This window comes from Suillus subaureus (genome assembly GCF_016647635.1).
Source record: "Suillus subaureus strain MN1 chromosome Unknown BJ212scaffold_108, whole genome shotgun sequence".
In the NCBI taxonomy this organism is placed as follows: domain Eukaryota; kingdom Fungi; phylum Basidiomycota; class Agaricomycetes; order Boletales; family Suillaceae; genus Suillus; species Suillus subaureus.
The window spans coordinates 1-14,903 of record NW_024538664.1 but is presented as its reverse complement, the minus strand read 5'-3'; the positions used below and the strand labels follow the sequence as shown (position 1 = coordinate 14,903).

The window sequence follows — 14,903 nt, the reverse complement described above, 5'->3', positions numbered from 1 at the left end:
AATGTGGGTCTAGATTGTGGGATATGATACAAGTCCATGAAGGTATGTGAAAGAAGAAAGTGAGCCATTTGCTAGAGAAATGCCTCCACCTGAGGTATAATGGAAGAGTGTGTGGTTGTCCACCCATTTAGGGCCAAGATCCATACACTGCAGAATATCAACTATAGCATCTGCTACATGCCCTTGGACTCCACCAGCCATGGAAAGCCCAAATGATAAAATGTGATTGATGAACAGGTCACTATCTACTTTAATGACAAGGAAGCACTTGTGCTTGGGCCAAACTGGAATCATGTGGTAGGCTGCTTCAATATACAGGGTAGCTACTTGTGTGCCTGGAGGTGTGCAAGTGATCTGAAAACATGTAAGCAAGATGAAGTGAGCCTCAACAATGCACATCAATGTGTGAGACAGAAGACAAGTAAAACACTGAAACATGTGTGTCTAAGCTGAAGACACCAAAGTGATGCTAAAATACAGTGGCTCAAAAAAGTGTCTCAATGTTTGTGACTTGTCATGTAATTGCTTCTCTATGTACTGCACTGCTCTGTAGTTGTAAATATGGAATAAAATTCAAGGTATGAAATGGCGCAAGGCTACAACAAGGTGTGACTACTAGATGAACTCAGAACAAACTCTCAGAGACAAGACTGCTGATGGGAGAGGGAAGTATTGGTGTTTTGGGTATAAGCCTGAAGCAAGGGTCTGAACCTGGGCTTCAAGGTAAGCTGTGCTCCCAAATAGTAGGAGTGTAGTGATGTGTATAGCAAAGCTTTATGCCCATAATCTAGGAGTGAAAGACTCACTTTTCTTAGCGCATTGGGGGCTGTGTGTAGCATGTGAATGGTTCTAGCACTGACAATGCTTGCATGTATGGTGCTGTTAAGGTCATACTCAAGGGCTAATGGATCCTAAGGGCTTCAGCCTCAGCTCATGCGCTGTGCACCTTACCTGAGTATTGCTCCTTATTTCAGGAGGACAAGACTAACATGTCTGGAGGGTCAGATGAGTAGTGTAGTGGATCTGGATGACTTCCAGATGTAAGATAAGTATTGTAAGACTAATCCGGATGAGTCCAGACTAGAAACTATCAGTAATGGACTGTTGTAGACAGAGGTAGATGCGGGTAGACTTTAGGAATCAATCCTAAGTCTCAGAGGGTGACAAGAGTAGAGGTACTCAGGTCCAGAGGACAGAAATGAGCAGAACTAAGATGATATTTGAACTGAGGTGCTACAGATATTTACAAGAGGTTATATACTGTAGGTATCTAATGGAATGATCAATCAGCAGGGTCCAAGGCTATGTACAAAGCATATGAATAGTCTATTGGTAAGTAGGAACAGATCACTAATAATGAAATGGAAATGAAACATAGGTAATGGATCAGTGAGCAGGGTGGATATACAGATAACTGAAGTACCAGAGTCAGGGGGTTACCAAAAGGAGATGAGCACTGGTTGTGGATTCAGATGAGTTGTGGACCAGACTGGATGAGTGGACAGATTGGATGAGGGGATGTTGGATGGAGATAAGATGTGGATAGGATTGGAGATAAGATGTGGATTGGATCTGAGATCTGGATATGCAGATATGACAGGTGCGAGTATTAGAGTATGGTCTCTGAGGTAGAGAGTGAATGTGTCACTGGACCATCTACCCATTGACTTTACAATGTCAAAAGGAATTTCCCACAACAGGTACTCTAGTGTTCCTCTGATGTGTAGTCCATGTCCTTTAAGGTTTGGAAGGTTTGTGGTCACTGTCACTGTGGCTACTCTTTTGACAAGTTCTGCTTTTGACAGGGGCTGAATGCCTTTGTGGTATCTCCATGCAAATAACAGTGCATCATCATGGGCTGGATTCATGCAGAAGTGATTGATTAGCACAGCTCTAGGGTCTGACAGTCCATCTTGGGTTGCCCAGAATGTATCTTCACCTGTGGTTGTGTAGGTCTTGGTGCTTGGGATATGGAACTTGGTTATGGGGTTACCATTGTGAAGAAGAAATAAGAACTAGGCAGTTAGCAACTAGCACTACTTATCCTAAGAGGCACAAGTTAATTGATCGGCCCAAGAGGACTGCTATTGAAGCACTTCCTTTAATTATGTGTGAGGGAAGTAAGTGAGCAAAGGAGTTATAACCTATGTTGACCTAAGAAACTAGAATGTGGACTGTATGTATACCTTTGAATTTCTATGCCAAAGAATCAACCATGAGCACGGGCAAAAATCAACCGATGTTAGTATCACAAGAGTGGGATGAACCATTGGAAGATATGTGCAAGCATATTGGATGTCAGATGCTGGTGCAGCAGATGTAATGTGCACGAAATCAACTGCACTCTATGGAGCAGCTGGTTGCAAGGGATATAGTATGAGTGAAGAACTACACTAAACTACCAGTCGTGGGTCAGGTATTCTTGCAAGAGCTTAAGGGTAAGATCCTAGTGGTATGGAACTTCAGAGCAGTTGAATTGCATAGGATTGTCAAGAAAGAGCAAAATAGATGGATTGTGCAAGGTCTACAAAAATAATGCAAGAACAACTCTCCTATAGAGCTGAGTCCGAGGGAAAAGGGAACTACTCAATCATATGTACTGTGGTCATTTATATCATAGCACATGAATGTCTGGAATGCATAGGTGAGAATTGTAGCATAGTTAGTGAGTGCACGATGAGTCTATAGGTAATAAGACATCATGCACTGCAGAACATGAGTAGACATGTAATAAGACCTGCAGCTCATTTAGCAATGACATTTGGGAAAAATAATGCACCAGTGGAGATAGGTGGACATGGATAGGACATGGGAGGGCGGATTCCTAGGACCAGACTGGAGTAAGAGCAGATGGGTCAATATATATGGATTTAATGATCCACACTTTATCTCCTTTCCTGAAGGTGAGAAGAACCATGCTATTGATCATACATGCCTAGCACCAGTATGATCATCACACCATGTTGGTCTGTTGATTCTGACACACCAGCTCTTGAGATATGTTTCTTTGGGTTGAAACCTTTGATAGTTTTAACAGTAAATTCACCTAATTGTGCTATACAGTAGAAGGAGGTCATTAGACATGCAAAGATTGCAGCATCTAGAGGTTCATTAAGGTTTAATGGTTGTGGATGGATGATAGGATGTCTGGAGTGAATGGTAAGCATTTCAGTAGTTTGGATGACTCTGGAGCTACTGCTTTAGCTCCTTTGAGTAGGGTTTTTAGCTCACTGTGGGAGATCAACCAGAGCCTGCCATGTAGCAGGTGCCAGGCCCTGATGGCCACTGTGAAGTTGGCAAGAGCCAAGCCTGAATGAGACCCTGCACAACTGGACAAGAAACTGAGAAGGAGCATTGGGTTGACTGGACATCTCTGGTCTTCTGTGATGCTGTTCATGTTGCAGAAGACATGGAAAACTAGCAAGCCCACTGTAGATAACACAACTTGGCTAGATAGTTGTTAGAATACCTAGCCAATATATGTCTACTAATCCTGCCTAGCTGCTACACTTGCAAGCAAGAAAGTTCAACCTGAGGGATCTGCTGTCTAGTCAAGTTCAATAATCAGTACTATGCAAAGGGTCAAAAGTCCGAAGGTCAGAGATCAAGTCTGAAAGTATTGGGTGAAGTCTGATGTGCAGGAAATTGGGTCTGCAGGTATGGAGATGCTGAGATGGTGGGAGAGTAAGGGAAAGGGAGGGAATGTGTCAGGACTAGATTGGAGATGCTAGGGAATGTCAGATGAATGATTGACACTCATGTTGGGTCAAGGAGAGTGGGTAAACAGGTATATTGGCAAGGGTAACTCTAAGGACAGGTATGGGGTGACCAGTATCAGGGATTTCTCTCTCCTACTAAGTGGTGATTGTAATTCTGGTTGCCCAACCCTATATAACTAGTTACGTGAAAGTCTAGAGTCCATAGGTGAAAGTAGTAGCAAAAATGTGGGTCCAATAATATGTAGGTAAAAGGCCATGAGGTACTGTGGCCAGTGGGAATCCATGTAATAATGCTGTCTACTCAATCAGTAATGGGAAATAACTGACTATGCATCAGTGGGGATAAGTGCAACTGGACTGGACATGGTAGGGCAAGTGCGCAGGATCTCCGAGCAGGTCCAATGCATTGGAGATGCAGAGATGGTGGGAAAGCATCGGAGATGGGTAGGAGAGATGCAGACTGGATGGGGATTGCAAAATGGGGTCCTAGCAGGTCAGCCTGAACATGATTGTTACACCACACCATAGGTTTCCTTGGTCAACTGTGCCCAGGATAAACCCATGACATCAAGTATGTGTTCTAGCTGGGCATATGTAATCTTGCTGTCTTGGGTTTCTGCTGGTGCAGCTGCAAGCTGTACTTACCTTGGGTTGGTGCCTATTGGGTGTCACATTCTTAGTCCATCTTTTGCAAGACAGTGTGGATGAAGGTGTGAGGGGCAGGGAGTGAGGTCTCTTCTGTAGCTTTTGAGCAGAGAAGGGGGGTTTGCAGTGTGGTTTAGGAGGGGGGCTCCAAAATGTGAATGACTCCTGGTGTCATTCATCTCTGAGGGTACTGACAATGTCTTCTTCGAGGTGATTGACTCTGGTGCACTGTTCCACTTGTTGCTTGGTGAGTTCTCGATTAATGGATTTAACTGTGGGAACAGAATACTTTCCATCCTGGAGGTGACACAGCTCAGTGGGGGAGAGCAGTAGAGTGGTGTTGATGATAAATTCATTAAGCTCTGTGGGAAAACTGATGGGGGGAAGAAGAAGCTATGTTGATCTGTAGATTCCTTGGGACAGCTTGTCTATGGAGTTATTGGCACTAGCAAATGTATGTAGTTGTGATCTTGAAGTGTCTGGGCAGGTTATGGATGAATTCATGAATTCTTTTGAAAATGGTGTTGACAGGTCTGTTGTGATGACAGTGTCTCCACCAACCCTTGACAACACCTGTGTTGTCCCCATGGATGAGGAGGCTGCAACTAACATCAGAGAGAGTGGCAAGAGTATAGATGAGCATTTTGAATCCAATTGCCTCTACCCATCCAATGTCTCATTTGCAGTTTGCTGTTTGCCATCCTGGTATGAGTCTCCAAGCTTTCCAGCAGTCTTTGATGACAATAGCAATTCCAATCCCTGAACTAGCATCGGAAAAGGCTAAGGGGTTTGTGAGAGGGATTGCTGGTTGGATAAGCCTGGTTACTTTGCCTGACTGTAGCAGAAGTGACCACCATTCTAAGTCTACGGCCATGTGTTTCTTGGGTCTGTGCAGTAAGAAAGGTTTTGTGCTGCAGTATGATAACATGTCCTCAAGGCCCATCAGATGTGCTTTTCCTTGTGGTACTGCTGAGCAGGCATGTAGGAGCTTGCCATAGAGCTTTTGCATATCCTGTAACATGTGCACAACATTTTCTCCATTTGTGTATCTTAGCCAAGTACTTGTCTACTTTCAGGGTGCTTAGTAATATGGATCTCTGATGGACATCCCAGATGAAACTGATGCAAGTGGCTGCTGTTTGGAAAACCTGATCTTTGAGCAGTTCCCAGATTATTCCTAAGTCATCAGACATCTGGTCTATGTCTTGCATGCAGTAGGTGAACAGTCTATCTTGGGTTGACCTTTCAGAGCTCTCTGAAAGGTCTGCTAATGGTTGTGAACAGTCCTCACTGTGTTCTTCTGACTGATTGGATATTGGTAAAGTACCTCCAAACCAGAAGTGGCTACCCAACTGGTGCATACCTTCCAAGGCAAATGTGCGATACCACTTTTCTCTGACTTTGTTGTATTCTTCTAGGTATTTTCATAAGATTCAGAGGAAGATGTGGTTGTCTACCCACTTATCCAATGGTCCTATGCCCTAATGATGGAAAAGCTCAGTTCCTGCACCTGCTACATGGCCATATACTCCTGCTGATGGAGTTGTGCCAAACATGGTGCATGTGTCAATAAAAATTTGATTCTCGGTGATGTGTATGATTCCTGCCAGCCATTGGGAAGGATGTAGAGGTGCCATTCAGTAAGCCTCTGTAACATCTCTAGTTGCAGCTTCTGATCTGAGTGGGAGGCTTGCAATTAACTGATACAGTGCCAAGAACTTTCTCCATGTTGTGGGAAAGACATCTGCCTTGATGTAGGAATTGATTGAAGGGTTTGGGAATAGTGTGCTTAGTGCATGTGGGAACAAGAAGTTTTGTATGATATGAAACTTCCCAGGTTTTCCTGGTTTTGAGATGATAGACATCAGGGAGGATTGAAAAGGACCTATCAGTTCTTTTAACATTCCAGCTGAGAAAGGCCCAATATATCTTCCTTTAACAAGTTCCCTCTGAATGATTGCTCTGAATTCGTTTTTGTATTCATCAATGGAATATTTGTTTGGAGTCTGTACAACTGAAATAGCAGGGAAATCTATTCTGAAACCTAAATGGAAACCTTCCGGTATAGAGACTCACACCTCTGTATGCCCATAGAGCCCTATATTGCAATGTATCTGCATACAGTTCACAGCATGAACTTGCAGCATCATTCCCTATATCATTCCTTCACTCAGCCTATACATGCATGATCTTCCTGTGCATCATGCAATGTGTGCATCTCACATGCTTTCCCATGCTTCATCGCCCATCATTCAGGAGCATCCATCCATTGTCCAGCAAGTCTTACTGGTACATTTTTGCACTTTATCTCTATTATGACACCACATTCCATCATAGACCCTTACTTACATATATCCTTACATACCTTCTTCATTCCCATGCCTTACTCACATCAGCTCTGCATCATGGGAACACACTTAGTCAGCTTTTGCATGTTAGCATTCACATTTTTTATGACTTAGTTAGCTACCACTTAGTTCCCAGTTAATATCCCTTAGCATCCCTCAGCATAGTGCACACATTTTCAAGCCATAGTCAGTAGTATTTTGGCAATCACACTCTATCATCATCACATTTGTCACTCTTGTGCCCATCAGTATCAGTCATCATCTTCCCTTAGTTCCCATCACATTCCTAGCCCTTTGCACACTTTTGCCTATTAGCATGCAACTTTCCTGCACTTTGTGCACCCTACCACTCTCTGCACACACCTTCCCATGCACAACTTTCCCACGCTTCATGTGACCTGTGGATGTGTTGCACTTGGTTCCCCTTAGGTCAAATGCACTTGTATTTGTGAAGTATAGCAGCCTAGGCAGAGCTGAGATGACCATACATATACTCTGACTTGGTATTCCTTGTAGTGCCATAGCTTAGTAGTTGATTCCTTCACCAGGACCTTAGCAAAACACTCTATGATACCAGCTCATTGTAACTCTCTTGACCAGGCATCTGCCTTATACAGTATTAGTGGAAACTTCTTTCTGTGCTCTAGGGCACTTCTGGGCTCCATGTGTTGCCATTCCACATCTGGAGCATATGTGACAAGCATTGTGTTTGGGAGTGCTACAGCCTTCATCTCTTTGCCCAGTGGTGTAAATCTGCTTGCCATCTTTGGTCCAGACTCACCTTTGTGGATTCATTCTGAGAAGGTTTTGTGTTACTTGTCCTAGGTGTGCATTGATGTGCATTTAATGGCGCAGTGTGGGTTGTGGCCAAAGCAGACTGCACAACATGGAAGAGGGCTGGTAGGAGGAGTGGTATGAATGGTGTGTATCTTCTTGTTGCTCCTGGTAGTCTCTTCCATTGGATGATAGGCACATTTCTGCCCTGATGGTTGTTGTGCTGCTGTGGTAGCTTGTGAGTGTAATGAATTCTGGTTATTCATTATATAGGCTGATGCCACTTGCTATGATAGCAGGAAACACAGTGTTTGCGACAGTAGTATCATTCATTTTGTTTTGATAACAGAAGATGTGAGTTGGTTTCTTAAGGAGATAGGCATACAGTTGGCCAGTGGCTTGTTTCATGTCATGATGACAGAGGAAGAGGGGGTTTTGCATGAAGAAACATGTGGGTTTGTGTTTTGTAGGCACATGATTGGCTAACAAAACAACAAGTGTTATGATGACCCCATTAAAGATGTAAAAGGTTTTTTTAAAGGGAAAAGGGATTATGGTTGACAATGAGCAAGTGTAATGGTTGACTTAGCATGACAAAACAAAACAGACCTGAATGGCTGCTGCCTGTTTTTTCTCTAGCTGGTTGTTGAAGAGTTCTTCTCTTGCCTTGATTAAAAGGTCTTGATTGATCTCTTCAAGGCTCCAAACTTGCATGGATCCTACAGTGAGATGCTACCTGCATTGTTGTTGGGACTGGTATAGCAGTAAAGCACATTGCTTGAGAAGGTTGGGTGCATGATGCCAGCAATGGTTCATTAGTGCTGACCAGAACTGTATGTGCATGTTAACCCTGTTATCCAGCCAGTCTTGAACTTTCATCATGTTAATAATGTGTGGCATGGCCTCATGAAATTCTTCCCATGAGAGGTTCTCATCTCTGGTAACTGCTGACACTTTCAGGTCTTTAACTGCAGCTGCTGGCACCCAGGTGTGAATGCCATTGACTGCTGGGAGCATTATGAGTGCATCAGGGTTGCTACCAGCACTGCAGCTTTGGTATCTTCTAAGCCTTTATTGGTGAGGTAGTGCAGCTTGCAGTATTCACCTGCCTTGAGCTTTCTGATAGTGTATGCAGCCAGGATGATGCTAGGGTTGGAAGGAACTTTGTCACACTTAAGAGGCATGCACTTATTTTTGTTCTTTTTCCTTTTCTCTTGCTGGGCTGCATCTTCTTCATCACATAGAAGTTGTAGACACTGCTCTTTGTCTTCTTCTTCCTGTTAGCAAATAGCTCATAGTTGCTGTTGTTTGACTGCCTAATGTTCTTTGTCAGCATTGTTAGCTAGATCAATAGTGAAGCCAGAGTGCATTCAGCTTGCTCTTCCATAAGCCCTTAATCAGTGAGTTGTTGCCTGGCTGGTTGATGTTCTTCCATTGCAAAATCAGACCTGACAGCTTCATTAGGATCTTCTTGAAACATAGTAACAAGAGAGCAAAAAGGCTGATGTCTAGTAACTTGTACTGAAAGTGAGAGACTACTGCAAAATAGGCAGAAGAAAGAAGTTCTGCACCACTTCACTTATTTGCACATAGACTATATTCTACACTAGCCTCATGCCTCAGCTAGCTTAGAAAGCCAATTATGAGCCAGGGCATGAGAATGTGACTGAGCCATAGGAAGGTGTGAGAAAGATCTGCTTCTAAGCTTTATGTTTGATTCCTATAGTGTGGGAATATTATGTCATCAAGGGAAGATATTGTTAATTTAATTTGGTGACTCATTAAGACACTTTTTGACTTTCAGTTTGACCAACACAATCTCTATGATTCTACTACTTGGTGTTTCCTCTTATTGCTCTAATTACTTCTACCACTATTCTATGCATACTATCTATCAATTTGAGGCATTCCTCATCAAAAATCTTGCACCACTCTGTTGCAACTCTCTCCCACAGCTGAAATAGCCCCTATTATTATTCTCAGCTCTTCTAATCTGTATACCAGGCAGATTGCTACTAAAACTGGTCTGAGCAGGGTTACTATCATTAATATCATAAAAAAGTTATTCCAGATAAAAAATATATCAAATTAAATTGTCCATTCAAGCTTACACCATATAACAAAAAATCTCTTGTTCATAATATTCCAACTAGGCAGGCTGCCAGTGCTACTCAAGCCACCAAATTCATCAATTACATCATCTACATTGCTCTCTCCACTAAAATAGTCAGGAATACTCCTAAAGCAGCTAATCTTAAAGCTGTAAAGAGGCAGAAAAAATCTTTCCTGTCTTCAGCCTATAGAGGGAGGAGACTAGCCTTTGCTTTAAAGCCTCAATATTGGACTATTGAGGACTGGAATAGGGCTACCTGGTCAGATGAGACAAAAACCAATAGGATGGGTCAGATGGCTAGGAATATATGTGATGAAAGGCAGAAGAATTGCTAGAAGAAAGAAAAGTCAAGAAAACACTAAAGCATGAAGTAGGAATCTTGATGGTATGGTGTTGTATGAGGTGAAATGGAGTAGGAATTCTCTGTGAGGTGGGGGAGAGGATAAATGCAGAGCAGCACATTTTAATTCTGGAAAGTATCTGCTCAGAAGCATGCAAGAATCAAGAATTAATGAAGAAGACATTACCTTCCAACAAGAAAATGACCCTAAGCATACTTCAAGTTGACCATAAAATGGTTTGAAAATTATGGTATTAGTGTTCTATCATGGCAAATCCAGTTCTTAGACCTTAACCCTATTAAACAGCACTGGTAATTACTCAATATATCACTTGCAGTCTATCAAGATCTTTAATAGGAGTTATTTCAGCTGTGAGAGAGAGTTTTAGCAGAGTGGGGCAAGATTGTTGATGGGGAATGCCTCAAATTGATTGATAGTATGCATAGAAGAGTGGGAGAAGTAATTAGAGCAACAGGAGGAAGCACCAAGTAGTAGAATCATAGAGATTGTGTTGGTCAAACTGAAAGTCAAAAAGTGTCTTAATGAGTCACCAAATTAAATTAACAATATCTTCCCTTGATGACATAATATTCCCACACTATAGGAATCAAACATAAAGCTTAGAAGCAGATCTTTCCCACACCTTCCTATGGCTTAGTCATATTCTCATGCCCTGGCTCATAATGAAGCAATTACATGAAAAGTCACAAATACTGAGACACTTTTTTAAGCCACTATACTACAAGCTCAGTAACTAATCATACAATATGCAATACTTTTAATTGGCATCCTCATCAACACATCTGGGACCTTAGTTGCAGCCCTGTACCCAAGAGATCTGCTGCCATACCACACTTCTGTGCTTTCCAGTGAAGCCTGAGTGATAGAACTACATATAGGTCATCCAGAATGGATCCAGTGTGAACTTGGGGTACATAACTATGTCTTCACACAGATTATATCAGAACTTTGTGCCCTTGGGGTGTCTGATTTGAAATTCATCTCTCTAGAGGAACAACTTGCCATATTTATGTACACTAGTATCACTGGCCTTTCAATCAAGCATGTTAGAGGTTCCAGCACTCCAATGAGATGATCTCTCAGTAAGTGCTATGTTTTTGTGATTGGACTTGTGTCTTGTACTTATATCTACTAGTTACTTTTGAAGAATGCTTGTAATTTTCTTGTACCCCCCATTCTATTCAACCTACATATCCTTACTAGATGCATCAGTCTTCTCAAAAATCTGCTGCGACCTGAAGTTCTGACCTTTTTTTAAGGATGCTATTGGTGCCCTTGACAGCAGCCACATCCATGCCACACCTCCTGCCTTTGAATGTTGACATACATGAAACTTCTTCCTAGAACTATACAGTTTTGCACCTTTGCCACTCAGCCATAGATCCTCTATTGATACTTTTGTACTCACTTGCAGCTTTCCCATACCTCAGTATTGTTCTATTATACTTGCTGAGCTACTTCTAGGCTTCATCAGTTGCTACTATTTGATGGCATTTTTTGCCTCAACAGATAAATATGAGACAAAAGAAGCACAGAAAGCATGCACCAAATATCAGCTTGAGGATTCACAGTTTATATATTAAGACCCAGATAGTAAAGGCTCCCCTGGAGCATTCTTATCAGAATTTATCCTGCATGTTTTTTCTGCTCACCTTAATGCTATCTAAGGATGCCTGAAAGTGGGCACACTTGACTTTGGGTTACTTAGATATCAAACAGTGCTTGCACTCACCACAGCAGCTGTGAGTTTGCTATCATCTTTATGAAACTTACTGACATCATACTTTCAGACTGAGTATGCACTCACTTTGGCTTGTGATGACCTCATCATAGAAGACATTTGGACCATGGCAAACACAAGATTGCATTGATGCTCAACCAAGCAACCAACAAGATGAGCAATACCAGTACTGCATTTTCATCTGGTAAGTGAGAGACTGACATGCTCCCATACATGGAATGAATTGAGGAGCTGCCCTATGACTGCATGCAGAAGATCATTGTGTGATCTCAATTATATATGAAGCATGCATGCTGCAAGGGTCAGGGTGAAGATATACTTCACAGGAATTAGTCAGCTACTATATGTGTGCTCAGGCTATCATTAGACATGTTTTTAATTGTTTTTTTTCTTATTTTCATGGAACACCTTGAACTCATTGACATCCTTTTTTTGCTTTAGCTTACCTTAGTCATACATCTCAAAATAAAAGTATTTTCAACCATCTTATTTCCTTAGTTTAAGGAAATAGACCTCCTTTATCTCCTTATTTCAAGTGTGAATAAACAGCATTTTATTTATATTATTGCACAAATTGAGGTGAGTGAGGAGCAAATAAGGAATTAAAAGGAACCTGGTAATTTCCTAATGCTTGTTTCATGTCCAGCACATTACAACAGTCATTGTGCAATGTGTGGTGGCCTAGTAAGCAATCACAGCATGAGAACCATGCTACCACCATTAGCCATTTTCCAAGTGATCTAGCACAGACATTGAGCAGAAAACTGCAGCAGGCTGGTTAATCCTAGTGAAAACTGGACCTTACCAGAAAGGGCCAGAGATGTTGCAGTATGTTATTTTTGTATTGGAGAGAAAAACATATATATATTAGAGCCTCAGAACATATAGTACTCAAGAATGAGAATAATGTAAAGATGGGGTAGTCTATGCAATGTCCTCATTTTTTTCATGCTAACATAATTGAAACATATCTGTGCACATTAGCACACATGTCCTCTGTAGACCCTGCATCTACAAAGCTAAGCATGTCAGTTTAATCCAAACTGCACTCCCTGTTTGGACTAGGCCAGTAACCTCTATTGTATGCTGATGAGAGGCTCAGGGAATACTCTAAAATGACAAGTCCACTGCAGATGTAGTCAAATACTTACACATTGATAAGATTGTTTCAGTGATAAGATTGATAAGACATTGCAAGAGTATATAACAATTAGCAAACAAACATCCAAGATTCTACTTGAACACCCAGCAAACAACACTATGATTCACAGATCAGAAGAATACTCTAGTACTGTATCTCAGCAAAAATGACATATCCCACAATCCAGACTCACATTCCATAATATTCCCACACCTTCCAAGCCTACGTCCAGACCCCACATCCAACTCATTGCCAGATCCCCTTCTGCTGTGTGCTCCACACCTCAGTAGGATCGACTCTGCTCTGGATTTACCCCTGACCTCTGGACCCTCACTGCTAGCCTGATCCATACCACCCTATCCTGTCCACCCTATGCACACACCATCCAGCAAGACATCCAGACTTCACCTCATCTCAGATTCAGGACTATATCCACCTCATTGTATCCCAGTCCTGTATCCACCTCACCTTCCAGATCCTCAGATCTCTGGACCTCTGGATATCAACCATAACTACAGTGGCTCAAAAAACTGTCTGCATGTTTTGACATTTTTCACTATCTATGATATTGTGTGAGAACGAACAAATGCCTCAAGGACATGCTTATAGCACATTGTAGTATGGCTTCAGGGCTTTCATTTGAGCCCTACACCGTGGGAATCGGTGGAGATATGGTGGAGATACAAGGCTCACAAAATGGTGACTCATGCAGACAGTTTTTTGAGCACATATTAAAACTATATAAATCATCATTTATGACACCATAACAATCATGCCACCATTAAATAAATTATAAAGTGGTGTCATTATGTCATTTTAAAACCATATCTAACTATACAAACCAAAAATCTCCATATGTCATGGTTATATTCACCATGAAAGCCACCCCCCTGCTCAAAGGGATAATATTCTCTCTCTTTCCTATTCTGGCCTCTCTGCTTGTCAAATTTCCTCTAGAACTGGAGTATCCAAGTCCACTGTGGCCAAGTTCATCAAAGAAAGTCACACAGACAAGGAAAACTTCTGTGAAGGGCGTCCATCCAAGCTCACCTCTACTGATAGGAGGGCTATTATTCAACATATCACTACAGGAAAGGCTGATGATGCTGTCCAGGTCACCTATTACATCAATTCCATCATCACATTCCCTGTCTCTTCACACACTGTGAGAAACATTCTCAAGACAGCTCATCTCAGGTCAGTAACAAGGAAGAAAAGGCTCTCCTCTCTATCACACATATGCAGAGAGGACTAGCACCCTTCTTTTTTCACATATATACCTTGCCATCTGACCCAATCCTATTTATTGTGGTCTTATATGATCATATAACATGCTTCCAGTCCATGTAATCTAATTCTGATGGGCTAAGGCAAAGGTTGGTCATCTCTGTTTATGTGTGATAGAGAGGAGAGCCTTTTCTTCCTTGTTACTGACCTGAGATGAGCTGTCTTGAAAATGTTTCTCACAGTGTGTGAAGAGACAGGGAATGTGATGATGGAATTGATGTAATAGGTGACCTGGACAGCATCATCAGCCTTTCCTGTAGTGATATGTTGAATAATAGCCCTCCTATCAGTAGAGGTGGGCTTGGATGGATGCCCTTCACAGAAGTTTTCCTTGTCTGTGTGACTTTCTTTGATGAACTTGGCCACAGTGGACTTGGATACTCCAGTTCTAGAGGAAATTTGACAAGCAGAGAGGCCAGAATAGGAAAGAGAGAGGATATTATCTCTTTGAGCAGGGGGGGTGGCTTTCATGGTGAATATAACCATGACATATGGAAATTTTTGGTTTGTATAGTTAGATATGGTTTTAAAATGACATAATGACACCACTTTATAATTTATTTAATGGTGGCATGATTGTTATGGTGTCATAAATGATGATTTATATAGTTTTAATATGTGCTCAAAAAACTGTCTGCATGAGTCACCATTTTGTGAGCCTTGTATCTCCACCATATCTCCACCGATTCCCACGGTGTAGGGCTCAAATGAAAGCCCTGAAGCCATACTACAATGTGCTATAAGCATGTCCTTGAGGCATTTGTTCGTTCTCA

General features: G+C 41.9%; 4 protein-coding genes across 4 annotated transcripts; all 4 read right to left on the bottom strand.

Moving 5' to 3' along the window:
- Window positions 1-811: 811 nt before the first annotated feature.
- On the bottom strand, window positions 812-4,543 carry BJ212DRAFT_1450139 (uncharacterized protein; the record flags this gene model as incomplete). The annotated part of the gene is made up of 6 exons (XM_041338794.1): window positions 812-901; window positions 1,599-2,015; window positions 2,958-3,147; window positions 3,186-3,429; window positions 4,243-4,359; window positions 4,417-4,543. 6 exons carry the CDS (start codon window positions 4,541-4,543, stop codon window positions 812-814), a joined length of 1,185 nt encoding a protein of 394 aa, XP_041185947.1.
- A 2,778-nt stretch (window positions 4,544-7,321) lies between these two features.
- BJ212DRAFT_1287084 (uncharacterized protein) lies at window positions 7,322-7,489 on the bottom strand (the record flags this gene model as incomplete). The annotated part of the gene is made up of 1 exon (XM_041331971.1): window positions 7,322-7,489. A coding segment is annotated over one exon (168 nt), but the record flags the coding sequence as incomplete, so codon positions are not given.
- A 401-nt stretch (window positions 7,490-7,890) lies between these two features.
- Window positions 7,891-8,503, bottom strand: BJ212DRAFT_1305217 (uncharacterized protein; the record flags this gene model as incomplete). The annotated part of the gene is made up of 3 exons (XM_041333731.1): window positions 7,891-7,968; window positions 8,096-8,218; window positions 8,336-8,503. 3 exons carry the CDS (start codon window positions 8,501-8,503, stop codon window positions 7,891-7,893), a joined length of 369 nt encoding a protein of 122 aa, XP_041185945.1.
- BJ212DRAFT_1287109 (uncharacterized protein) lies at window positions 8,503-8,730 on the bottom strand (the record flags this gene model as incomplete). The annotated part of the gene is made up of 1 exon (XM_041331973.1): window positions 8,503-8,730. A coding segment is annotated over one exon (228 nt), but the record flags the coding sequence as incomplete, so codon positions are not given.
- Window positions 8,731-14,903: the final 6,173 nt, after the last annotated feature.